The sequence below is a fragment of the Opisthocomus hoazin genome, chromosome 27 (genome assembly GCF_030867145.1).
Source record: "Opisthocomus hoazin isolate bOpiHoa1 chromosome 27, bOpiHoa1.hap1, whole genome shotgun sequence".
Classification (NCBI taxonomy): domain Eukaryota; kingdom Metazoa; phylum Chordata; class Aves; order Opisthocomiformes; family Opisthocomidae; genus Opisthocomus; species Opisthocomus hoazin.
This window is the reverse complement of record NC_134440.1, coordinates 5,797,294-5,823,140: the sequence shown is the minus strand read 5'-3', so window position 1 is coordinate 5,823,140 and position 25,847 is coordinate 5,797,294. Positions and strand designations below refer to the sequence as shown.

Genomic DNA, 25,847 nt, shown 5'->3' with positions numbered 1-25,847 from the left:
TCAGATTAAGCTGATCTTTTGGAATTAATTTAAAATAAGTGACATATTCCATAGTTTTCTGCCATAGGACAAGCTATAAGAGCGAGTCTTGCAAAAACACAGTCGACTACCAAGGTCTGCTGTTCCTGCTTCCAAAAGGAGCCCAGCCCAGGCGGGGGAGGATTAGCTGTATCAGGTACCTGGGATCGTCCCGGGAGCACGCGGAAGCAGAGCTACAGGCTGCAGGGGTCAAGTAACCAGATGTTCTGGTCTGGTTGACAATTAAAACTTTTCAGATTTGTCCTAGAAAGGAACCTTTGAAAAGCTTTTGTGCCAGACTTTTGCTTGACACACTGTATTTCCCTTGTTGAATCACAGCCCTGGGAAACCCCTACAGTGCCCATATTAAAAACAGGGGAAAATGATTAATGTGAGCCCAGAACTTGTGCAGATACCAAGACATTTTTTCTTAGTTAGCATTATTGGGTGTCATTGTAGCAAAACTTTTCTGAACTCAAGAATAAGCTAGTTAATAGGAAGAAACAAGGAGTTTCAAGCACCTCCTGGCAGGGTTGTGCTAGGCTAAAAAATCTGGAAGCTGTTGGACTTTCTGAAGAGCAGACAGCTGGGCCCTGTGCAGGTGAGTCTGGGGAACGGAGGGTGAGACGCAGCGCGGCACTGAGTAGCCTGTCTGCTGGTCCTGCTTTTTGGAGTGTCAGAAGGGACGTTTTCAGATCTGAAGGAACCCAGTCCTGGCTTGTGACACTCAGAGCGTGTTCGTGTTATTAACCCAGAAAGAAAATGGGACAGGTTTTTGTACAGGAGAGAGGTTCACAACATTACTTTGCCCGTGTTCAGGTCTGAGATCTGTGCACATGAGATTTGTCCACAGGCTAATGCCAGCAGCACTGAACCGTCACAGCTTCTGCTGTTGGGTCTCAGCTGGCTTGTAAGGAAACTCCAGATTATATGGCCAGCACAGATACATTCCTCGCTATCGTCTGCCTCTCTGGAAGTTACTTTTAAAGAAACAGCAAAGATTAGCAAACTGCTGTTACACAATAATTATGTGTGTGTGTATATATCTATTACTTGACTTGCTTCCATGAAATCTAATTAAAGACTGAGTATATATTTGTATTTCGGTATATTATTAACTATTGCTAATAAAAGCCATTTCCAAATTTGTATTTTTCCATGACCACAAGGTTTCTGAAAAAAACAGCTATACTGCCTGCTGCCCTTGAAACGCGTGTTTTGGGTTTATCTGTGTTTCCAGGTAACTGGAGCTCTTAGACAAGCAGCGTTTGCTTCTGTTTTAAATTAATTTAACCTAATCAGTGGAAGGCTCTGGTGCCTTCTCTGTTTATAACATTTTGAAGCAATGTAATAAGCAGCCTCTCCAGAATCAGCTTATTATCAAGTTCCTTGTCATGTTTGCTTCCCCCTTCCATCCTCTCCACTTACCACCGCTTATTAAAAGGCTAAAGGTCACGCCACGCGGTTCAGGACACTCGTTAGCTGAGCCGGCTCGAGTGCCAACTCCTGTCAGTCTGGGAGAGCTTGGTTTCAGCTGCGATGGGGATGAGGACACGCTCGTGCTGCTCGGAGTCCAGAGATGGCCCAAACAGAATCACAGAATGTTTGGGGTTGGCAGGGCCCTCCGTGGGTCACCCAGCCCAACCCCCTGCCCAAGCAGGGTCACCCAGAGCAGGCTGCACAGCACCGCGTCCAGGCGGGGCTGGAATATCTCCAGAGAAGGAGACTCCACAACCTCCCTGGGCAGCCTGGGCCAGGGCTCCGTCACCCTCAGAGGGAAGAAGTTCTTCCTCGGGTTCAGCTGGAGCTTCCTTTGCTCCAGTTTGTGCCCGGTGCCCCTTGTCCTGTTGCTGGGCACCACTGAACAGAGTCTGGCCCCATCCTCCTGACCTCCACCCTGCAGATATTTAGAGGCATTTCTAAGGTCCCCTCTCAGCCTTACCTGGCAGGGGACGCTGGTTCAGAGGGGCTGGCAGCGAAGGGCGAGTGCTGCTCCAGCCCTTGGGATGCGAACGGTCCCCGAGTGCCTGTCGCTGCTGGCAGGGATGTTGGGCACCAGCCCGTGGTATCCCAGGCTCTGTGGGCTGGCTCGGTGTCGCCTGGCTGCAGGCGTTACGGACTGTCCTCGGCATGGGATGAGGGGTGTTGGTGCGAAGGCCAAGGTTTTGATGAGCCAAGACTTTGTCCAGTCCTAACCTGCTCCTGCGTTTCCTGACTCCCTCTGTATGCCAGAACATCAGGCTCTTCTTCCAGAGCTTTTAGAGCAGTTAAAAACCTGGGAAATACTATAGCTGTCCTAAGTCAAGCTAGTATTGTGATTGGCAGTTGTACGACATTTTGGTCGTGATTGCCAGTTGTGCAACATTTTGGACAAGGGTCGAGTTCAGGTGCTGAGCAGCCAGACTTCCAGATGCTTTGAGCTGTGCCCCTTGCTAACAGCCATGTTCCCTGAGCATTGCTTGTATGGTCCGAAGGAAAAGATAGGTCCCAAATGTGGATGCTGGCAGAGCAGGTTCTCTTTGGCTCAGCCGTCCGAAAGCGAAGAGTTTCTTCTGGTTTTGCACGTGGGTGAGCTGGAATCGTGTTATCCCAAAGAGGGTGCAAAGGTGGGGGCAGACGTGGCCAGCGGTCTCGGTTCAGAGCCGCATGCCGGCCATCTGCAGGCGCCTGCTCGTATGCTCCTCCGGCTTCTGAATTTTATGAGCAATTGAAAAGAAAAAAATCCATCTTTTCCTGGTTGGAATTTCAGGGGAAGGCCTGTTACTTCTTGGAGATACTGTGCTCTGGAGACACATGCAGCGGGGATACCGGGTGCGTGTGGAGGCAGGAGGCAGCTGGGTTTGACGCGGGCGTTTGCCTTAGGTCAGCTCCAAGGTGGTGTAATTCACTTGGTCGCGTTTTCATTCACTTCAGACAAAAAGATTTCTTCTGCCAAAGAATGAAATGCTTCCTTTTTATGCTCTGGTTAAAACACAACTATTGCCTTTTCAGGGCAAAGAGACTAAGCCAAAAATACTGAATGAAATGGAAAATGTTTAAGAATATTTTCTTTAGTAAGATAAATGTGGCATACAGTGTGGTGGATCAAGTTGATGGATAGTGTGCATCTCCTAGAAAAGAAAGTCAAAATCTGCTATTCCCTGCATTCCTTTTATTATTTCCAGTCACTACTGAGAGCACTGAGGATTCTCAGTAGTAAAAACCCTGGTTCCTTTTTCTGTAGTCAGGGGAGAAAATACCATTTAGAGCCCATATAGAAGATGGTGGTTAAACAGCGTTTTTATTTCTTCTGAGTTCAGTTATTGCTGTTCTGGTTTTCCTATTTATCTAAGCTCCAAGTCAACTAAACCTGAATAAAAGTTCCAGAAACCAAATAACTATTTTTAAATGTAAGCCTTCCTTTCAAAGTATGCAAAAAATGCACAAAACCAACCAAAAAAAAAAGGCAAAAACCTAGCAGGTCAATGTTATGGATGAGAAATAATTAATTTTTTTTTAATTAAACTACAACCATCCTATTTTTTTCAGTAAAATACCAGATATCAGGAGATTTCTATAAAAAATTCGTAGCCGTATCATGAACTTGCATATGGAAATGTGACCGTGTGTGATTCCCTGGTGATTTCAGCCTGAGATCCGTTCACAGAGAGAAAACTTGGAGCGCAGACTGTGCAGAGCTGAGCACCCTGGCTGTTGGGGATACTAAATCTCATTAATGAAAAGGCAAGCACAATTACAGCAGGTTCACCAGGAAAAATAAACTTTTTCCACCTTTAGATCTTAATTTGAAATGAAAGCTGTGAAGTACATACTTCAGTCATCAGAAGTCTGATTTGCCGTTGATTCCTGTACTTCCAGGCAGTCATTTTCCTGGTGGATTTTTATGCCCCAGATTTAAATCTTCTTTGAGAAGAGGTTGGAAATGGAGGGAATTACTTATTGAGTAGAGGTAGTAACACCCACCAAGGTTTACTGGGAAGCTTAAATGTGAGTAGCTGTGAGAAACTTTGTCCCAGAGGTAGAATAATTGATTGTTCTTCTTAGAAACAACAACCAAAAGCTCATCGAAGACATCTTCCTTTCCCTTATTTATGTCCCAATATTATATTCATTTTCAAAAGTTCTGCCAGAAAAAAAGGATGTAATAAAGGAATTTTAAAACTTTGAAGAAGATCAAAGGGTGACCAACTAAGCTTTGAAAAGCAAATTAAATAAAATAGTTCATGATTTGTCTTCAAATGGGCAAGTGATTCATTGAAACAGTAATAATTTTAGCATTTTGAGATCAACACTAATAGGATTATATGATTATTCTGCATTAAAACGAGCATTCACTGGTGTGGGGTAGCTAATATGTTTAACATTTTCACCTTAAAAAATTAAAGATATGTAAATATAAGAGCTAAATACTCCACGAGAGCCAAGACTGTGCCAGTCCCACCCCTGATTTATGTAAGGCTGCTCTTAAAAAATAAAAATAAGGCAGGGAGGGAGAGTTGTATTCACTTCAAATGATATTTTCTTCTAGTGTAGAAACACCGAGTAGGTCTGCCCGCGATTACAACCGAAGCGACCCTGGGCCTGAGGAAGGCAGGGACTGAAATCTTGTTTAATTTGAAGTCTCGGGGCTGGCCGCTGGCATTCAGCTGAGCCGTGTGCTGCACGGCCCGTGGCGTGAGGACCAGAGCACTGCAGAAAAATAAACCAAACATTTCCCCAGGACAGACTCCCTGCTCTGGCTCTAATCAGCAGCACTTACTAGAAGTTTGAGATCTTGGAGTTTAGCTCCGAAGTGTTTTTGTTTGAGTGTTCAGGAGCTGATAGTTTATATTGAAACATTCTGTGGAAAAATACTTGCAGTTCCTCCTCTTCTCCTGGATGGCAGAGCTCGTGGGCTGCAGCACAGACCGAGCACCCAAGGGCACCCGCTCCCTCCTGGGGGGTCTCCCGCCAGCCCCCCCTCCTTTCCCGAGCACTTTTTGGGAGCTGGGGAACCGGTGCAGAGGATGCTGCTGCTTTCCCTTCCCGGCACTCGAAGGCGACTCGCGGGAGAAAGCTGTGTGATAGCCTTCTGCCGCCTCCTCCTTTGCTCCCCCCTCTCACTGCAAACTTGAATGTGAAATATATTTTAAAATGCTCCTCTTATCTCTGTTTTCCCAGCATTTTGGAGCTGGTTTAGGCAGGAGAGATTAACAAAGGCAAGGCTATTTACATGAAGGCAACGTGGCTTATGAATGAAACGGTGACAACTGGAGTTTTTATCAGCCCCCGAGGCTTGTAACATTACTACTTGTCCCTCTCAAATGCATTCAGACTTTGACAGCCCTCTGAGACCAGCGCTCAAAAAATGCTTACCTAGGGGAGTATCGTGGCTCTTTTAGGAGTGGGAAAATTGGAGCGCGGGGAAGGGGAAGCATGCTCTTCAAGGTCACGGAGCAAGCTGGTGGCAGAACCAGAAATAGCACCCAGAAGTTATTAGGTTTTTTCTGTATTTCCTTTCCTGTTACCGCTGTTTGCTTGGATACCGAGGCAGCTGTGTGTAAACAGAAGGTTTCCAGAGCCTGGCAGCCTTGCTGTCTGCCTGATTCATTCAGTGATGATGCAACCTGGAATTCGGATTTCTGCAGTGCCTTCCATGGTCGTGAGCCGTGATGCTGCACGTGACGTCACCGGCTGGGTTGAGCAACTGGAGTTTTAAACTTGCCTCTACCTGAAACGCCAACGTCTGAGTTGGGCCCTCCTCACCGCGGTTTTGTTCCTTAGGTATGGTCAGGTCCCGTCTGCTCAACCCCCTGGCAAAAATAATCGACTTGTCTTTCTGCTCTTCTTGGCCCGGTAAGGAGCCCCAGAGCTGAGAAAGTCAGCTGTGGATGCTGATCCTCTCTGGGACCCACCAGCAGCTTTGCTGACTGCTAATTAGATTCTCAGTTTGTGCAAACTCCCCGGTACCGGGGGGCTGCCAAGCTGTCAGGCTTTCACCTGCTGTCAGGAGCTGCAAGACACCTTTTAATAGCTGCTGTCGGTCACTTCTGCTGTGAGAGCTACAGCGTTCTCCCCCAGCCAGGAGCGGGAAGCAAGCGTGGCTGGGATGAAGCTCTCTTTCTTAGAGCGGGTCGAAGAGGAAGGCAGCGAATCTTAGATCTTTGGGAAACAGGGGGACTCGCTTTTGAGCCACTGAGTCTCTGTTAGGAGAGGATGGTCAAGAAGGCTGTAAAACTTCCTCCTCTGTGAGAGGTGAAAAATGAGTTTGAAGGAGAACAGTGAGTCCTTTCATGGGTGTTTGCGTTAGGGATGTGGCAGAACTGCACAAGCAGACGGCCCAGCTCCAGCAGCCGATGTTGATCAAGGAGCTGCGGGAGCGTTCCTCACGTTGCACGCACAGCTCCCGAGAAGAGGGAAGAGCAAGACTTCGCATGCCACGTTTCTTCTCCTCCCTGAAAGCGGGTTCTTTATCCATCCTCTGGAGCCTTGGCTCGGGCGCCGGCTCACTTGGTAGCTGTGCTCCCAGGATGTCGGGAAAGCTTTGTGGCACTTCACGGTGGTTTCTCGGAGCGTAGGAATTCTGTTTACACTGTCAGCTTTTCATCAGCACAAATTAACGTTAGCAGATGGCGCACACGTACCTGTCTCTCCAATGCTCAGGAAGCGCAGGATGGCTTTAATGGGAAATGAATTATGCTTTATCCAGGATGTTTCACTGATAAACGAAATAATAAGAAGTCTTGTACGTGTGCCTTGGCAGTCCGGTGGTTCTGTGTCTGTCTACCTTGTCTGGAAGTACCAGCTGCAGATTTCATTGGGGTCTTTGTGTCTGGCTTGGTTGCCATCATTAACAGAGCCTGTGTTTTGTAACAAATCTGAAAGTAATGTTGATGATTTATTTTGGCAGCAGACAATTCATCTTCCACCCTGCCTGCCTCTCTCTGGTCTCTTTTGGTCTCTGAGGGAAACCAGAAGACAAAATTTATCAGCAGAAATGAGTAGGTGGTGATTGTGAGATAGCATCTCTTCCGAGTGTCCTTTTCTGATTAGAAGTACACTTGAAAAGAGACCTTGCTGTCGACCTGAAATGCTGAGATTGACCCTGCCAGAACTATTCTCCAACTGATCATTAAAACACATTTGGCAGCTTACCCACCTTTCTTCTGTAACCTCACCGTGCTATATTTTTCTGCTCGCAAAACCCTAGAAAGCTGTGAACCGGAGCCCGCGGTGCAAGGGGTAGACAATAAAACACCCTTGCAAAAGTTGGGGGAGTACGTTGCTAAAAGTGACCCCTCTCTTCTGCCTGAGCATCTTCACGTGAGCTGTATAGACCTGCCTCCTTTGCCCACAGTGCTGGCCAGATGTTCAGCTGCAAAGGATTTGGGGCTGGAACAGGCAGGAGGCTATTTTGTTAATTTACTACCAAAATTATCATTTTCATCATCCCACAGCGCTATTGCAACTGGTGTCTTCTGACAAAGAGGTTTGGGCTAAAAACCCCGCGGAGGCAGCGATGGGGAGAAGCAGGCGCTGCCTTGACATCGTGGGGCTGCCGGGAATGGGGTCGGGCGCGTCTGCTGCCGGCGGACTTGAGGCCTGCGACGGGACACGAATGGTGATAAATAGTGACTAAATTTCTTTACCTTGTTTCTGGCTTGTTAAATTAATCTGGTAGTTGTATTTGGAGCAGTGAGTGTGTGCGGTCTGTGTCTAGTCTTTCTCCTGGATGCAAGAAAGATGATGTGAAAATGAAAATTACTGGCAAGCTGTGGGGTTTGGGGGATGTCGGGAGAGTAATTGGTGTAATTTGCTAGTGGGTAGCATGGGAATATGGGGTCAGCGCTGACTGGAAAAAAAATCTTTAAAAAGTTTTTTTAAGAATCTAAATATATGGGGTTTTTTTTCAGTGGCTGAAGGAGAATAAGCAGGTAACTTTTGTAAATTCTGTAACTTCACCTCCACCTTGCCTTTCTTTTTACCGCAAAGAGCTATCGAATGAGCAGGGCCCAGCATCCCTCGGTTTCTCATTTTTTCTTTTGCCTCTTAACTTGCACAAAGTTGAGGAAAAAGCTTAAATATTGGATGCAGAAGGGAAATAAAAATGGAAAAGATTTCGTGCCGTTATTTGGAGGCTGCATTATGCTCAGCAGTGAGCCTGAGAAAGGAGAAATGACACTGCTCAAAATCTGGATGTTTCTGAATCTTTTGAAGTGACAGCAGCCACCCTCTTAAAATAATTTTTTAAACAGGAACTTTTTCAAGAAACTGAGTAAAAAAGGCTCCCCCACCCCTCCATATTACATCAAAAACCCCCAAATGACATCATCTGCTCTTGGGAAGTGCCATGGCAGCATCCCGCGGTGTCCCTCGGGCGGCCCCGCGAGGGGTGGACGCGGGGTGCTGGGGCAGCGCCGCGAGGGAGCGAGGAGACCCGGGGGATGCAGAGCCTCTGCTGCAGGGCAGGCGCTCAGCCCCGTGCTCGTGCCACCTCGCCGTCCCCAGGACGTTCCCCCATGGCCCTTGGGATGCTTCCCAAGGTGGCTGAGCGATGCTGGGTGAGTGCTGGGACAGAAGCACCCGAGTGACTTGAAGATGCTGAGGGCATCAGCTCCATCGGGTGTCAGGGCGGGAGCAGGACCGGAGGGCGATGGCGCGTGGCGGTGGCTGGGGACCCTGGTGAGGCTGATGGGGTTTGGGGCAAGCGCACCGATGGGGCAGGGGAGGTGGTTCTTTGCGAGGGTGGTTTGTGGGTTTTAAAATGATGGTTAATCTCTGTATTTGATTGTCAGTTGTGATTATAAACCCACATTGACCACCCCACTTTCCAAATGAAAGCATTAGCTAAGCTCCAGCCATATACTTAGATTGGATTTTTTTTTCTTTTTTTGCAGTAGTTAAACATGATAAGGCAGAGGGGTAGAAAAAATGATTTTTAAAATACGCTCTTACTCTTCCAGATCTGAAGTTGTCCTCGGTATGACACAATAATTTTCCAATGCTACTTTTCAGTTATATTTAGAAGTGCATTTTCTGTTCCTTCCCTCTCCTTTCTGTGGAACAATTGTGCAACTTTCTTTTTTCTTAATAGAATACTGTATTAAAATTAGCTCCAAGACTAAAACGAGTCCTCTGTGTAGGAAGGTAGCTACCTTCCTTCCTAGCCCTTCCCCTGGATCTTCCACTGGGATTTTGTTCCTGTCAACCGTGGGTTCCTCGGGCGCTTGCTGCGGTGCGTAGCTCTGCTTTCCCCGGCTGATCTCCCCTCCGCTCTCCCCAGCAGTGAGCATGCAGAGTTCAGAGGGTGGATCAGACTCGGCAGCTTCGGTGGCACTTCACACTTCTGCATCAGCCCAAGCTCCGGTAGTGCAGCCAGTGCCAGCGTCTCAGCAGGTAACGTATGCACAGCTGGGAATGCCGTTTCCATGGAGAAGAGACCTGTTTTACTGGCAGATGTATTGTAGTCCAGGGTTTTTTGTATGGGGAGAGGATTGTTACTCAGCTCGTTGAGGTGGCGGGGAGAACCTGTTGCTGGACTTTGTGTTGATAAAGGCCATAGATATTTCATGGGTTAGCCCTACGAATATGCGAGCTTTAGAACATGAGGTTTAGATTTTAACTTAGCTACCCAAGGAGGCGATTTCACGCTAGTTTGGTGTTTGCTTCAGCATAATATGCTGGTGACATTATTTGGTGTGTCAATAAAAGCAGGACAAAAACTGTTCTTAAAGGCAGCTCTGCAAATGGGGTGCCAAGCTGTATGGAGAAGAGATGGGGGAGGGGAGAGTGCTGCGGTGGGGAGGGGGTGAAGCTGGTGTCTTCCTTTGGTAGGTAGATCCTGACATTTGAATTTGGGGAGGGGGGATGCGTGATTCATGTGCGTGAATATGATGCACTTGGGAGATCTCCTGATAGGACAGAAATGATAGCTGCAGCTGATGAATGAAAACTACCAAATGCAAAAGGGGAAGGGTTAAACAAAACTGGTTCCTTTTTATGCCATTTGGGGAACTATCAAAAGAAGTTTCTGTCGCAGGAAGCCGAAGGGATAAGAGGACGGTTGGGTGTAACTTAGCTACACCCTTCTCCAACTCCCAAATGAGCAGAAGTAGTTGCCATTGGATGCCGGTGAAAAGGAACAATTAAAAATTGTGGTAGGAGCATTCAGTTCACCAGGAGACTTGGACATTCACATCGTGTGGTTTGGCGTGTGGTTGGCCGGCTCGCTGTCATCTTTCAGCCTTCCCATCTTCAATTTCTCTGGGTGACGTTTCTTGTTTGCATTATAATGATGCAGATACCGCTGATCAGTAGTGTCAAGTGTCTTAGGGGTCGTCAGTGATTAGCGTGAATTTGGCTGTGACAACATCTTAAAGAAGTTTAGAAAACCCATCAGTTTTGGATTATGAAATTATCCATCCAGCCTTTGCCGGTTCTGTCATCATGACACATAGTATCGAGTGGAACTCCATGGATTAAGGAAGACCCAGAGGATAGTGGAAGATTGCTGAAGAGGAGGAGCGTCCAGAGCCTTCCCTTCTCACCAGCAGCACAAAGGAAATACTAGGAATGAACTGCTGGCAGCATGACTGGTGTGAGGCTGAAGCCGTTGGTGGTGTTGATCACTGGTCTACCTTTCAGTGTGAGCGAAGGCTGTATGAACAGGATGGCTTCATCTTACAGGTTGGGGATGATTCATTTTTTTGGTTGGAAGGTGGCAGGAGCAACCGGACAGGCGGTGACAAATTACACAAGGAGCTGAGCTGGGCAGCTGTGCCACAGAAGGAGATGTGTCGTTTGGTAAAAACGACGACAGAGAATAGGTAAAAAGTAGGAGAAAGGAACAGATCTTGCTGAGACTTTTGTGCAGGTGGCATTGCCAAGGCCTGACTTTAAAAAGGGCTTTTTATGTTCCCATCGTGCACTGGTTACAAGGTCTTTTGGAGAGAAAATGGACAAAGCGGTGGCTGGCTAAGTGTATGTGTCCGTATCGCTAGCTCAGCTGCAAGATCTCCAATGTATCCAGACTCACTGAAGGTCAGCCTGGGGACTGGATGTAGAGACTGCCTAGAAATCTGGGCAATTATCATATTCCTATAATTCTGCTAGAATAGAATTTCTGGCTAGTTACAAAGTGCATGCTGGGAGGGTGTCAGAGAGCTAAAAATCATAAATATAAGGTAGCCAGTAATTGTCAAGGTCTCTTCTAGGATTCCTGTGGGATTGCTTTGCAGTTTTTTCTCTGGTAGCCCAATCTGCTGGTATTTTTAAAGCCTCAAGGCAGAGGATGACTGTCTCCTTGGAGAAGGTCCTCATCAGTTTAAAAGGCCATGCTGATCTTTGGCTTGAGCGTTTCCTTTCTCACTTTCATGCTGCTATCCCAAGCTCTGTTCCCATGGGCCTCACTGAATCGTTTCTTTCCATCCACTGCGTCCCCACTCTTGTTTTGCTGGATCTGCAAGGTGCTGAGCGCTCTACAGGATGCGTGTCCAACCTCAGAAGGAATGCTGAGCGTAACACAAAGAGCAGGGGGACGATGGAAACGACAGTGGAGAGGTAGAGGACGGTCTTCAGAATGACCACTGCAGGGCAACCCAAAGCGTTTCTGTGCCCTTGGTGGCACTGAAAGGAGGTGCAGAACCATCTGTGCTTTGGTGCTGGTAGAAACCATAAAGACTGTGGTGCCTTGGAGAGAGTGATTTCACGTCGCAGGAGGCAGAGCATGGTTTGGTATAGCAGCCGTAAGAGAAGAAACTTTGCAGCCCTAGGAGGAAAATGCGAATGTGTGAGGAATGGTTCTTGTTTAGCTGCGACTGAACTTCATGTTGAGCTCCTCCTGTCAATCGACTGTTTGCTGTTATTTCCTGACCTGGAGGCTTAAAGATGGGCCATGTCAGAAAACAGGAATTCAGCTCTCTGCTTTTCCCAGGTTTAGGGTACGGAGTTCAGGCAGGTGTCCAGTGCAGACTGCATCAGGATGGGGACCGCAGGGATGCTAAGTAAGGGGTACTGCTGCCTGTGGACTAGAGGGCAAGCTTTCCATGAAAGTTGAAAGAGAATACCTGACTCACCAGTGTTACAGACCGATAGTAAGTGTGTGTTACTGTGTCTTCTTCTTTCAGAGGGTTTTGGTCCAAGCAGCAGGCTCCGCTCCCAAAGGAGCGCAGATGCAGCAAATCTCTGTTCCCAGAGTTCAGCAGGTTCCACAACAGGTAATATCTCCGGGGTGAGACACCGTGCAGGGACCCTGTGTCAACAGGACCTCACGTCCCACACGACATGTGAAACTGTGCCAGACAGCTCCTTAGAAAAATCCAAGCTCTTGGAGAAAGAGTCGTGTGCAATTAGAGGACTGAAGATCACTGTGAGAGCAGCTTTCTCCATCTCTCTCTTCCTTCCTTAGACTGATGGCAAAAGGAACTCTCAAGATATTTAAAGTTTAGAAAGAACCTTTCCTGTAGCAGTTGTCTTTCATACATTTGAAGATTTGATGGATGCTTTTACTGCCATTTAAAAGCAGTTCTCCTCTGTAAAGATTTTTTTAGAGGCAAAGCGTTTGGGATTTTTTTGATTACACAAATAAATGTACTGACTGCATGTGGCTTCATAGAAAGGGTAGGTGACAGAGAGCCATGCAAGTGTTTTTATTTATCTGAACTTTGCCTTTTGCCGTCCTTGTTTCCTAAGAAACCTGGCATATGTGGCGCTACTTCATGTGGACAGTGGGTCTGACTCTCTTGACTTTTTCCTCTAGCAATTTTTTATTTGGCTGCTCAGTTTCAGAAAAAAAACTTGACAGAGGGCAACTATGTCCCTCCCAGACCAATAACAAAGGGGATTGGGGTGCAGATGGAGACTGTCAACCTCCTCTCTGACAGAGAAGCTGCAGCATGATCTCACCCTGATTAGTCAGCAGAGAACCAGCCCTGAGACATGTGTGCAGAGGAAACCCAGCTCCATTGTTTCCACTGCTCATGGAGCGACTACTTATTTATTTATTTTAATTTGACCTTTTAAAATAAATACGCCCTTTGGGATTCCTAAGCATGTGGGGCTTGGTTTGTTTTGGTTTTCTTTTTCTTTTAAAAGGAAAGCCTAAATGTCAAGGTAAGGTTGAAAGTTGTTTAAAGGATGTAATGTGCGATTTCTCCCTCTGTTCCTAGGCAATAACATATCTGTAACTCGAGGTTATGATGTTTGTTTCAGGTGCAATCTGTGCAGCATGTATATCCATCCCAGGTCCAGTATGTGGAAGGAGGAGAAGCTGTTTATACCAATGGAACCATGTAAGAGTCTTGTTGGCTGTAGCAGAGCCCCTGTTCCCCTCCCAGCTGGGTCCTCCCAGGCTCCTTCCACCCCGGCGCTGCTGCTGGCACTGCCCGCTGTTGGAAGGAGGAAGAGGAGGAACCGGTGCACATGCTAGCTTGTGTGCGTGGGGGTAGTTTCAGCCAGCCTCCAGCTTTGGGCGAGGTGTTGTCGTCACAGAGGGACTGTTCTCCAGGGAATCCGCCTCTCCTCTGCATAAAAGGGTCTGGTATTTTCCTCTGCCCGTTGTGTAGTGAGGTAGGGCACCTTTAGGAGCCAGACCATAACTGCTAGAGGAACAGGGGGTTTTTGTAAGGTTTCCTCTTCCTCCTCTCTGCTGTGCTCCCAGCTTTGGGCCTGCTGCTCTCTGGGATGCTCTCAGCCTTCTGCACTGAGGTTTCGTACGATGGCTGCAGAGCAGCTCGGCAGGGTTCAGTTTCAATGGAGCAAATCCCACCAACGACAGAGTCTTTGTAAAAGGTGCTCCAGATTTCGGAAACCATTGTCCATGAGGTTAGATCTGCAAGTTCCTCTCCACCTCCTGACCCTATCGTTTCTTTGACAGACGAGCCGCCTACTCCTACAACACCGAAGCTCAGATTTACGCCCCCAGCAGCACAGCATCCTATTTCGAACCGCAGGGAGGTGGAGCTCAGGTGACTACAGCGGCATCCTCTCCTACAGCCATTCCCTCTCACAACATGGTGGGCATCACCATGGACATTGGGGGAAGTCCGATCCTCTCCGGCTCGGGAGCCTATCTCATTCATGGGGGGATGGAAAACACTAGACATTCTCTGTCACATACTTCACGCTCCTCTCCAGCAACGGTATGTAGCCCTGCAGATGTTGCAGCTCGGGGGCCAGGAATTATTCCAAGGGAACTGAAAAGCCTTCAGAAAATAAAACTTCCTATCGTTATCGCTGTGTATATGTCTGTATAACATGCCATGTGAAGGCAAGCGAGAGAATAGACACTGGTGTACTACAGATATTTTTCAACGGGACTTTGGGATGTCTCTCTTGCTGGTGGGCAGAGGCTTGTCAAACTTTCTGAGTGGATCACTGAAATGATGCAGCATGGAGATCAGATTCTCAGGGGTTTAGGTTTTTTTTTTTTCCCCTGAGCAAAATGTTTTGGCTTTTCAATTCAAAAGAATTGTCGATATTTACATTTTCTGACAAGTATAATACCTGAACATGGGCCTTGGCTTACCCAAAATAAAGAAATATATAAATATATTTTTAATTACGAAGACACCTGAAAAATCCATTCCTAACAAAGTGGATAATTAGCACATAAGGTATGTCGAGCTGATCATGCCAAATGCAGTGATCGAAAAGTCTTTGTATGTATCTTCTACACCATTGTGTATTCTTTCCATGCCATATGTTACAGAAAATGTATTGTAGGGATAATGGGGATCAAACAGAAATGTTTTAAAACTGTTAATTTTTTTTAATCATCTCCCTCCAACTGCCAATCAAGGTGCCAGGTGCACAGCTGTGCAGCTCTGTGGGACTCAGGGGGATACAACTGGTAACCAAAAACGGCCTTTCTGCAGCTAGAAGCTACCAGGGCTTTTCTCTGGGAATCTGCCAGCCCTTAGGAGCAGCTGCAGCCAGGAGTGGGTTGAAGCTCTGCTCACCTTCCTTTTCAGACAGACTTATGTGTGTTTATATGTTTGTATGTAAACAGAATTACAAATGTAGGTGTAATTCAGTGTATGTGGCCAGACTTTAAAATGTGAACAGCACCACCCAGGGAGAAAAACAGGAGCCATTTGCTACCAAGCGCTGCTGAAAATCCAGCTGGTTAGGTTGTACTTTCTTTTCCCACCGAGTTTTAGAATACAGACTTCATGTTTCTTTGAATCTTTGTGCCTTGAAAGGTTGCCTTTGATCCTAGAGTAAATATGCTCTGCCTTAGGTAGAAGTAGCTATCTGCGGGGAAATGTCCTTAGCTTTGGGTGGAAAAGAAGATGACAGACATATCTGGATTACCCGGGGTGCATTCCTGTGTGAGAATTGTGTGTGTGTGTATTTCAGCTGTTGTCATGGTTTAACCCCAGCCAGCAACTAAACACCAGACAGCCGCTTGCTCACTCCCCCTCTCACCCCCTGTGGGATAGGGAGGAAAATGGGAAAAAGTAAAAACTCATGGGCTGAGATAAAGACAGTTTAATAGGAAAGCAAAAGAAGAAATAATAATAATAACAACAACAATAATAATAATATATACAAAACAAGTGATGCACAAAAGGAATTGCTCACCGCCTGGTGAACGATACTCAGCCCATCCTCGAGCAGTGATCACTGCTCCCCAGCCAGCTCCCCCAGCTGGGTGCTGAGCCTGATGGCCTGTGGTGTGGGATAGCCCTGTGGCCACTTTGGGTCAACTGTCCCGGCTCTGCCCCCTCCCAGCTTCCCCTGTAGCTAGCAGGCCAGGCCAGCGCCAGAAGCTGCAAAATCCTTGACAGCCTAGCAACAACTGAAAACATCAGTATATTATCAACATTATTTTCATCCCAAATCAAAAAAACCAGCACTAGACCAGCTACCAGAAAGAAAATTATCCCAGCCGAAAGCAGGACAACTCTTCATAGTTAAAAACTAGCGTTGGGCCATCCTCTGATTTTCACTCAGGCTTGTTATTTTGAAGGAGGTAGCTGCTGATCTTGTCACCTGCGTGGGAATGCATCTTGCAAAGCTGCACAAAATTACTCTTGGTTGTTGTTTTTATTTTTTTTTATTTCCATGGTGATGGGCACTATGAAAAAAGCCTGAGTAGAATATGTGTCAATAGAAATGTCCCATGAGGAGATTTAGTTCGTAGCTGCCTATCGCATGAGATAAAGCTGTTCAGGAAAAAAAGAGTTTAGGAAGTGACATTTATGAAAATGCACCTGAAATAAATTCACTCTGTTGCATGTAGGAATGAACTTTCAGGAGGTATTTTAACACAAAATGTCTGTGGCTCTTGCGGAGGAGCTCAAGAGGGTGAAATAGTGCAAGGACGACAGTGTAGGGATGTGTCTATGTGTCTTTCAGTTCTTTCAGCACAGACCAGAGTCAGATGGGGACAGAGCAGAGCCACGGTAACTGCTTCGAATTTCACGTAATATTGGGTGGACAGATAGTGGAAGGCTTAAGGACAGAACTGACTAAATCGAATCAATAGGTAGGAACATTATTTTTCGTTGCGATGTCTTGCTTCAACAGAGAATATGAAAGGCTGTTGTTAAAGAGACCAGAGAGGCTATAGTCCTGGCAAAATGTGTTTGGGGCAGGATTAAGAGCTTTGTGGAGAGACAGAAAAGTACAGCTCATGCAGATGTAGCCAAGGAAGCCACAGTGTTCGCATGTGGCCTTGGGGCTGTAGTGGAGAGCAGGTGGATGTCAAAGTGGTCAGCAGTGTGAGGGCTTGGCAATGCGAGAGGCAGCTGCAAGGAATGGCGAAGCGAGAGGGCTCAGAGGGTGTTGAATGCTCGAGGCAGAGCCGGCACTGAGACCTCGAAAAGCAAGGAGAGGCTGCAAACAAAGTAGCACTTCAGAGGTAGCAATGGTGTTAAGAGCTGCCTCAGGAGGCTGAGGGATGTTTGGTGAGGACTGTGTGCACTGAAATAAAATCTTCAAATATTTAAAGAAACCCATCTTCCATATCTGCTGGAATAATGATGTTCTGCTCCATCGAATGGGCTGAAACAGCACATGAAGCAGTCCTGTTCAATGTCTGTGCCAACAGAGTACTAGTAATCTTCAGGAAATCCTGGAGACCTCCCAGAAGTGGGTCCTCAGAGCTCCTCACCTTCATGCAGGGCTGTTTAAGAGCTTTTTGTCTTTTGCCTGTAATATTTTTTTCTGCAGATGCAAGGTGTCCATTTGTATGGGACACTTACCAGAATGCCAGAAGGGCAGGCCGTCTTTCTGCGCTTGTGTAAGAGCTGTTGCTCAAGTGGCACTGCGCTGCTCCCTGAGCAGAGGAAGGAAACAGTGTCTCCCTCCAGCACTGACTCATTTCCTGAAGGCTGCATCAGCAATCAGTCTTTGGTTCCTCATGAGACATCATGGTGTGCTAGACGATTTTCTCAAAAAAACCCCACTGACACATAGTCTTAGAGTGACCCTGTTTTGAATGCGGTGATAGCTTCTTGACAAGTGCTACAGTGATGGCACTTCTGGATGGAAACCAAGGGCCGTGTGCTAGAGGTGTTTGGACAGAGTATCACGTTCAGACGTGGATGTGCCACAGACTGTGTCTTTGGTTGTCGAACGTAACTTCAGAAGTTAGATCTGATTCATTCTGTTCTCTCACCTTTCTGACAGCGCTTGGTTTTGTAAATGGCTGGGGTTATCTCTGTCTTCACCATGCCATGAGTCAGTGCAAACTGGAGTACAGGGAGCTAACTAGTACGTGAAGGAGGCCGTTGACAGATCGTTGAGCAGATGCGATGCTTTGTGCATGTGCCTACAGACCAATGCATGACCACGCATGTTCGATGAGGACAGATGCTAGAGATAGCTGCCAACTGCGATTTTTACTGGCTGCTGTGTGCTGCCTTGTCCTGCCTACACTAACAGGTCACAGATAACAGGGTTTGAAGAACATCTACTGGAGAGAAACAGCAGGTTCTGCTCCTGATGGTCCCTTAATGTGGTTTTTTTTTTGCTTTGGTTTCATTTTTTCCTTCCTCACTTGCAAAAAGCTTGTGCTCAAGAGCACTAGAGCTCTGGAACCAGCAGCCATCTGCGAAGTATTTTACCAGAGATTGCCAAGGTAGCCCCAGGAGCAGAAAGAAGACAAGATGGGTCCAGGAGAGGGTCTGGGCACAAGGCAGGAGCCATAGCTGGGCTGAGTGTAGACGAGAAGCTAGGCAAGGGCAGAGGAAAGCAAGGGGGTTCTTCAGGGCCCTGAATGCCTCGCCATGCCTGCGCTCGCAGAAGCTCTGAGGAGAGTGGAGATGAGCACAACTAGCATCAGGATGTGCCAGCCTTTCTTAGCGGGAAGAAGCTCGCTTAACTGAAACCTGTCTTCTTCCTTCAGAGTCCCTTTGCAGTTCGCTTCAGTAGCAAAAAACTCTTCTCCATTCCAGCTTATGCATTCTGCGTGTCAGCCCTCCTTGTGCCCCTGTTTTAGTTAGTTGCCGTTAGGTTTTTGTCAAAATTTTAAGAAATAATAATAACCGAAGTCATTAATTCCGGTTTTCCTTGAAAGGGCTGGGTGAAATGCACCTTCTCTGTAGCAAACCTCCTCTGACCTGCTGCAGCGTATCTGTCTGGTGGTGTTTTGGTTTAGGCATGAAGGGGGAAGGAGAAGGAAAACGGCTTCTCTTTTGTAAATGGGCGATGCCTACAGAGGAAGATCAAAAGCCCTCTTGTCTCTCTCTTCCACCCTCATAGGGATTCTTGCCGTGTTGTTAGTTTGCATGCCATACCATGATGTCTCTGCAGCTTCATCTCATAAGGACTGTGCCTCATCTGTTTGCCTCTTTTTCACAAGCTTGTTGATATAAAACATTAATCATTCAAATATTAATAAAGAAACAATAATCCTGGCTGTTGCTAACTGTCTGATTCCCTTTCTTTTTCTTTTTTCCTTTTTCTTTTTCCCTGTGCACATTTTCTTTAGCTTGAAATGGCGATTGAAAACCTACAAAAAAATGAAGGGATTACATCACACAAAAGCAGTTTGCTCAACAGTCATGTAAGTTGCAATCGGAATTTACAACCTCTTTCCCGCTTTGGTAGGAGCATTACTTGTAGCCCTTTGGTGTATTCGACAACACAGGCCATTTACAGCAGCCTGTGATTCAGCTGTGCTGCCCAAAGCAGCCCGTTTCCAAGAAAAAATAATCTGCAAAAAGTGCCATGATGTGAATGTTTGTTTATGAGATGCTCTGGATTCTGTTAACTGCCGCTACCCTGTGTTTGTTTCTTCTGCCTTGCAATGGAAATTGCTGGCAATTAGATAAACACATTTGAGGAAGTTCGTTATTTTCACTGAAATTGAAAGCTGGCTAGAAAACGCCTTGCAATTCGACAGAATAACTTGGCCTGAATCATGACAGATAGCCCTTAGATAGTGGGTACCAAAAGCCTGCTCCTGTGCCTGTATTGCCTCATTCAGTGCCTCAGGAAGGTCCTGACTGTTACAATGCTGTGCTAAATCCGTCTGCTAGACCTCTCTCTTCTCACTGTGCCAACAAGTTCCCTGCTTTGTGTGAAGTTCCCACTATCCTACTGGGCCTTCTGCATCATGGTTTCTGGCTTCCATGTGGTAATGCTTAACGGTGAGCACATGCTTGTGTGAGATTTGAAGGGTCTAATTCAAGTCCTGTTGAAGTCATTGGACTTGCCTTGACTTCACTGTGCTTTGGATTAGGCTGAAGCATGTTCTGCACTGATAAACTGCAGTGCGTAAAGTGGTACTTCTTTATTCTAACAGATTTCCTTTTGCTTTGCATCTGGGGACAGATCTGTTGTCATTCTTAGGTCCTGCAAAAAAAAATCTTTGCCCTCTTCACCCTAGAGAAGTAGCCTGAGAGAATGAAAGGAACGGTCTGAGTCTCTTAAGCTGATGCCAAACTCCAAGCCAGGGCTCCTGGATGAGCTCGATCCTTATTTCAGCTTCTAGAAACTGAAGGTTCCTGGTTGTAGCTGGGGAAACACGAAGCTGCAGAATCAGGCTGGTAGTTCCTGATCTGAGCATCTCTGTGCATCCTTCGTGCAGTCCCACGCTGTGGCCGCGCTGACACACCTGTGCCGTGCCCCGAGTGCCGCGTGGACTTGGCTGAGGATAATCCTCTGCAGATTTTTTCTTGTTTGTCCCAGCGCAGAGAGGGACAGAGCAGAGCAGGACGGGGTGGGTCGTGGTGTGGCATGGAAGGAGGTTTGAAAAAAAAAAGCAGGAAAAGGTCAGAGGAAAGAAAGCGAAGATAGAAAAGAGATTTCATGTGACCGCAGGCTGTGCAGGATGGAGCTGGGGCCCGATCCAGCCACTGATCAGATCTTCCCCACCCTTGTCTTCCAGGGTAGAAGTAAAGAACATAATGTCTCTCAGGTCACGGTTCATAGTTTGGCATAACGCTTAAGTACTCTTACAAATTCTAAAGCAAATAAACTACTCCGTAAGCACGTGTGTACACATCAGCTCTCCACTGGGGATGTCAGTCCAGGCACACGCAACGTCTGGCCCCAGGGCTGGGGTGGGCAATTCCCCCGGCCAAGGCACAGAGCCCGAGCCAAGGAAACCTGCAGGGCCTTTGCTGCCCCATGCTCCTCCGGCATCCTTGCTCTGCCTTCCCGGAGCGCGCAGCGATGTCTGCGGACACGTGGGAATGAGGAGGAGGCGATGGTACGAGCAGTACCCGTAGGAAATGTGGCACATGGCAGAAGCAGATCAGGCAATCCCTCTCCAGAGCTGGAGGAAGGTTGGTGCCGTTGCCCAGAGAGGCTGCACGTCCTCTGCCTGGGGAGGTTCTCAGGACTCAACGAGCCATTCGGCTGGACCGAGCGACCTGACCTCCCTGGGGAGCAACCCCTGACTTGAGTAGAAGTCTGGACTGGAATCACAGAATCATCATAGAATGGTTTGGGTTGGAAGGGACCTTTCCAGGCCATCCAGTCCTACCGCCCAGCCATAAGCAGGGACATCTTCCACTGGATCAGGTTGCTCAGAGCCCCGTCCAGCCTGGCCTTGAATGTTTCCAGGGATGGGGCATCTCCCGCCTGGAGACTGGAGGCTGCCAGAGGTTGCTCCCAGCCCTGGTGTCCGGGACAGCCCGATGAGCGGGCAGCACTGAACCTCTCTGCACGTGTTCCCTGGCACATGCTGCGCTACAAGGGCTGCTGCTCGCTGGGGTGTTGTGGTTCCCACCTCTTCACATTAAAAAAAAACCCCAAACCAGACTGAGGATGACCTCTCCCAAGTGCCGGTGTGCCTGGAGCGCGATATTGTCAGGCTTGCACACGAGAACCAGAAAGGGAAGCAGCAGGGGACAGTGGTGTACCAAGGCTGAAAGCAGAATGCGAGCTTGGCGAGGCGAGTAGCCGGGGAGTTGTTAGATAATGCTAACTGCTCTGTTAGTTGTGACTGAGTTGCTTTTAGTCTTAAGGTTGCAGAATTTTTCGTGTTGTGTCCCTCATTTTAAACTTCACATTTTGCAAATCTGCAAGTTCTTAAGATGATGGTTTATTTTGTTACCGTCAGCGGATGTTTAACGCCAGGAATTCTTGAAGGGTTTATTTTTTTCTTAAAAAAAAGGAAAACTAAAGGTTTTCAGTCAAGAGGGGATTTTTTACATACTGCTGTTTAAGCGAAGTCGATGTGGAACGGAGCCACACTTGATAACTTAATTTAGCCTCAGAAACTCTCTGAGAGGTTATTTAAGTGCACTTGAAATACCAGATTTGGAAACCCAAGCTAGTGTTAATACCCCAGTGACACATCGGGTTTCTAATGAAACCATGTCAATCCATTACTGTTCCTGAAAAAGCTTTACTCACGAGTGTGCTCCAGAGTCGCTGGGCCAGAGGATGACTGCTTCACCAGTTAGCACCTCGCCAATGATGCAAAGAAGTTTTAGGCAAATAACTACAATTTTCGTACACGAGTGCCGAAAGCTGGGCATGTAAGGAAGCGGTTGGATGCCGCAGCATACCCGCCTGAGGCCCTGCCGCTCCAGATATCCGTAGTCCTCAGAGGAGTAGGAGGAAAATGTATATTTTCCTCACTGCCCTTAAAACAATCCCCCCCTCCTCAGAACTCAACTCAAACCCCCCCTAAACCCCCTGGACTTCTTCCCTGTGGGTGAATGCCTCTTAGCTAAGTGCGATGGAGTTTTCCTCGGAGGAAGAGATCTTACCCCCAAATGATGTTTAGGTAGAAACACCTAAAGTGAAACTGAACGGAGAAATAGGAAAACCGTTAAAGGGAATAATTCTCCCTTGGCGAGGAGAGGAATGTAATGACTTAATGCAGGATCGATCTCCTGCTCAGTGGAGAAAGGTGGGCTACAGATGATTTCTTCTGTTAAATCAAAACAAACAGTCAATAGCAATAAAGTTGAAGTAGAAATGTGATGGAAATGTTCCCCTGTAGTGCAAACAAAGCAGCATATGGGTGCGTAGTGATTTTATTGGAACCTCCTCGCAGTATAAACAGAAACGAGACTGTCGAGTATCTTGTCATTGTCACAACCAAGCAAAAGCCAAGAAGTAAACAGAACAAGGGATGCAAATGGAAAGAATCTTAAATGTTCTCATTTTAAGTGCCCGGCCTGTTATTACTAGTGCAGGAAGAGCAGAAATCATGTTTTGAAAATTATTTATATTCTGACACATTTCTTCTTTAAGCTCTTTTGTGCATTTCATAATAAATTTCTAATTTCAATAGTGGGAGTTCATACTGTGAAATTCTGTAATGTTTAAAGGAATAGAAGTGTTCTGCAAACACTTGCAGAAGCAGAAAGCTGGAAGATGAAGGGAATATTCTAGAAATATCTGGGATCAGACTAAAAATGTCCAGTATAAAATTTAAATGAGAGGGTTTTATCTATATCTGAATTTTCCATAGTAACATGCAACTTTTCGTATTTTTTAAGACTTGGAATTAGAACAGGCAGAGAAAATAAGTAGCTGATCCACATTCAGTATCTCCCACTGGATAAACAAAATAAATAGTTAAAAAGAAATTAACCTTCTTAATTATTAATCTTTTAAATAGAAGGGATGGGCCAAAATCAGCCTAGATGTGGACTGCTTAAAAACAGAGATCCTGCTGGTCTTTTGTGTCAAAAACACTGGCTCCACTTTTGTTCAAGAGAGCTTGATGGGTGGGTTGGCCGGGAGGCTCAGGGCTGCAGAACAGGCTTTCAGGGCTTCCCCGCGATGTCCCTTCTGCAGATGACAGCAGGCAGGCCCACGGACCGGAGGCAAACATCGCCTCTTCGGACTGGAGGGTTTGGGGGTCAGAAAGATCTTCATCTGCGGAAAACCACATCAAAGGGTGTCGCAGGTGATGTGGCGATGGAGGAGGGTGGGAAGGTGACGAGCGGCTCTGCGAAAAGCAGGACAGAGGGGAAAATGGCCAAGATGGTTTTCTTCTTCCAGCTGTGGCAACCCCTGGGCTGCCCCGAGGGCCACCACAACTGGTGGGTCCAGTCATCTGAGCTGGTGGTTGCTTTGGATCAAACCCAGCTGAGGAGTGAAATAGTTTTAACCGTGCAGCTTTAGGTTCAGCTCATTTTATGCAGTAGAAATTTAAATGCGGATATATGAATGATAACCGTAGAACATAGATTCATAGGCATGGAAAAGCATTTGTGAGAGACCAAAGTTGGATATGAAATACCTAAACTGAAAATAGAAATACCTAAACTGTAAAGACAAATACAGAAACTGAAAATAACTCGGTGGAGTGAGGTGTCAGAGATGTCATTGCACGTTTCAGGTTGTGTTTTCACAGAGTTATTGAAATAAAACTCAAGTAATGTAGAGGTGAATTGGGACTTCAGAGTTTCACCGAGAGAAGATGGTAGAAAAGAGTCGTGTACTGGAGTACGAGTGGAGGGGACTCAGGCATAGACCAACTTGTGCACCCATGGGCATGGTTAACTCCCACTGATTTCCAGACGAAGTTTGTGCTTAATTACAATGCGTGATTGAAGTCCTTGTAAGGAGATGATGTGGCTGGTGTTTTGGCATCCATAACCGGAGTGGGTTTTGCCACTGATCCGGTGCGAAAGCGGCTGCTTCTGGCAGAGCTGTGCCCCTGATGCATGCGGGGCTGGGGGCTGGGGGGAGAGGGCACTCTGGAAAATCTTAATCCCAGATATCCCTAACGACAACGTAAGGACTCTTACCAAAGCTATTGAGTTTAGTCCATTTGTACATCTAGTTCCTCCAGAAATGTACTTAATATAACACTTAGTTTATTGATGCTGAAGTCGTTTAGCCAACTAAAGGAGATTGGGGATTTTGTCTTTTTGCATTTTAATTCCTGTGCTGATATTTTGTGCCGGGCCTGCCCTTTCAGACCGGCTGGGTATAAATGATTTTTATCTAATTGCGAACTTTAATCAACAGAAGTGTCAGAAGAAGTTCAGACAGTAAGTTTTGAAAAATAGATGGACACCTCATATTTTTAAGGTTGCTTTAGTAACCATTAATTTTATTCTTAAGGGAACAGTTGCAGACATGCCGATCTTGAAATTAATAAACACTTTGCAGCATATTTGGTTCCCCTAAAATTTATTCTTCCTAGGCGGTATCTTAACATCTTTATTCTTGGAAAACAGGAGATCTTACAGCTTTATTTTGGCTCTGCAGGAATTCAGCCGAATCCAGGGTGGACACTGAGATGGCAGGCGGACCATGTTTTAATGCTCTTGCAAAAGCTGACAGCATTTTTGTTGGGGTGATTAGCTTTGGGCTGGGGGTCCTATGGCTTTGATGAAAATAGAACTGGCATTATATAAATTAACCTATATCAACTGACTACCCAGAATTAAGTTCTCTTGAACTCTTATTGTGAGATGGGCTCTCCTGACATTAAAGCGTTGACACTGTGTGACACAGCCTGTTCCAGCCCTCTTTAGACTTTCATGTGTTCTTTATTTATTTATGTTTTCCATACATAAAGCTCCAGTGGTTGCTGGATAACTACGAGACGGCGGAAGGCGTCAGCCTTCCCAGGAGCTCTCTCTACAACCATTACCTGCGGCACTGCCAGGAGCACAAACTGGATCCGGTGAACGCCGCTTCCTTCGGAAAACTGATCCGTTCGGTGTTCATGGGGCTGAGGACTCGCCGCCTGGGAACCAGGTTGGTATGAATCTATATTTAAAATGAAAAGGTACCTACAACTTCTCTCATGCACACTGAGAACCGACCAAGCATTGTTTAGCAGGCGCAGGTCTTTCTTCTGAGATCTACAGAAACAACAAACCATGATGTTATGGGAAAAAAGAATTTGCTATTCTGAGGAACAGAAGTAATTTCCGTGTGTTGTGAGGCAAAGCTGCTTTCTCACTGTGGATCGGCGGTGTGAGAGGCGTGACAATACAGTTCATTTCAGACACACTTCAGGTCACGGTGACAATGCCGTGTCCAGCCATGCGGTGGAATTTGGTCTAAGTCCATTTCCTAAGGAATCTAAGAAGATTTTATTTGAACCCAGGCTTCTCATTCCATTACTGTCTCAAAAAGGTGAAGTGACTTGTCTTCACGATTGCCACTGCCAGCTGCAGAGCCCAAAATTCCGGTGCAGTGAAACGGTTGCTCACTTTGGGTCCAATAAAGTTCCTCCGTCACGGATGAGAACAGAACCTGTGCCCGCATCTTTGATGCAGACAAGCTGTACAGATGTAAATGGCTTATTTCTTAAAATCTTCCGACAGAATTTTTTCTTTTAAAACGTCAAAGATCCATATGATGTTACAGTAATATAAGAAAGTATACTTCTGTAATTACCTATGTGTCCTTCAAGCGAGCATCCAAAGCATCTGCACAGCTTGCAGAGCTGAGTTTGCATTTTGTCCCAG

The 25,847-nt window shown here is 46.6% G+C and overlaps 1 protein-coding gene across 8 annotated transcripts in view; it reads left to right on the top strand.

Annotated features, from left to right (window-relative positions):
* Positions 1-25,847, top strand: part of RFX2 (regulatory factor X2) — a 60,900-nt gene that overhangs the window by 20,874 nt on the left and 14,179 nt on the right. For 4 of the 8 annotated variants that reach the window (XM_075444023.1, XM_075444022.1, XM_075444021.1 and 1 more), the window contains exons 2-7: positions 9,281-9,393; positions 12,123-12,212; positions 13,207-13,286; positions 13,871-14,135; positions 18,935-19,009; positions 24,947-25,128. In XM_075444023.1, the coding sequence (XP_075300138.1) occupies positions 9,289-9,393; positions 12,123-12,212; positions 13,207-13,286; positions 13,871-14,135; positions 18,935-19,009; positions 24,947-25,128 (797 nt within the window). In that variant the 5' untranslated portion in view covers positions 9,281-9,288. The remainder of the gene's footprint in view (positions 1-9,280; positions 9,394-12,122; positions 12,213-13,206; positions 13,287-13,870; positions 14,136-18,934; positions 19,010-24,946; positions 25,129-25,847) is intronic. The other 4 variants (XM_075444025.1, XM_075444020.1, XM_075444024.1 and 1 more) reach the window with 4 other exon arrangements.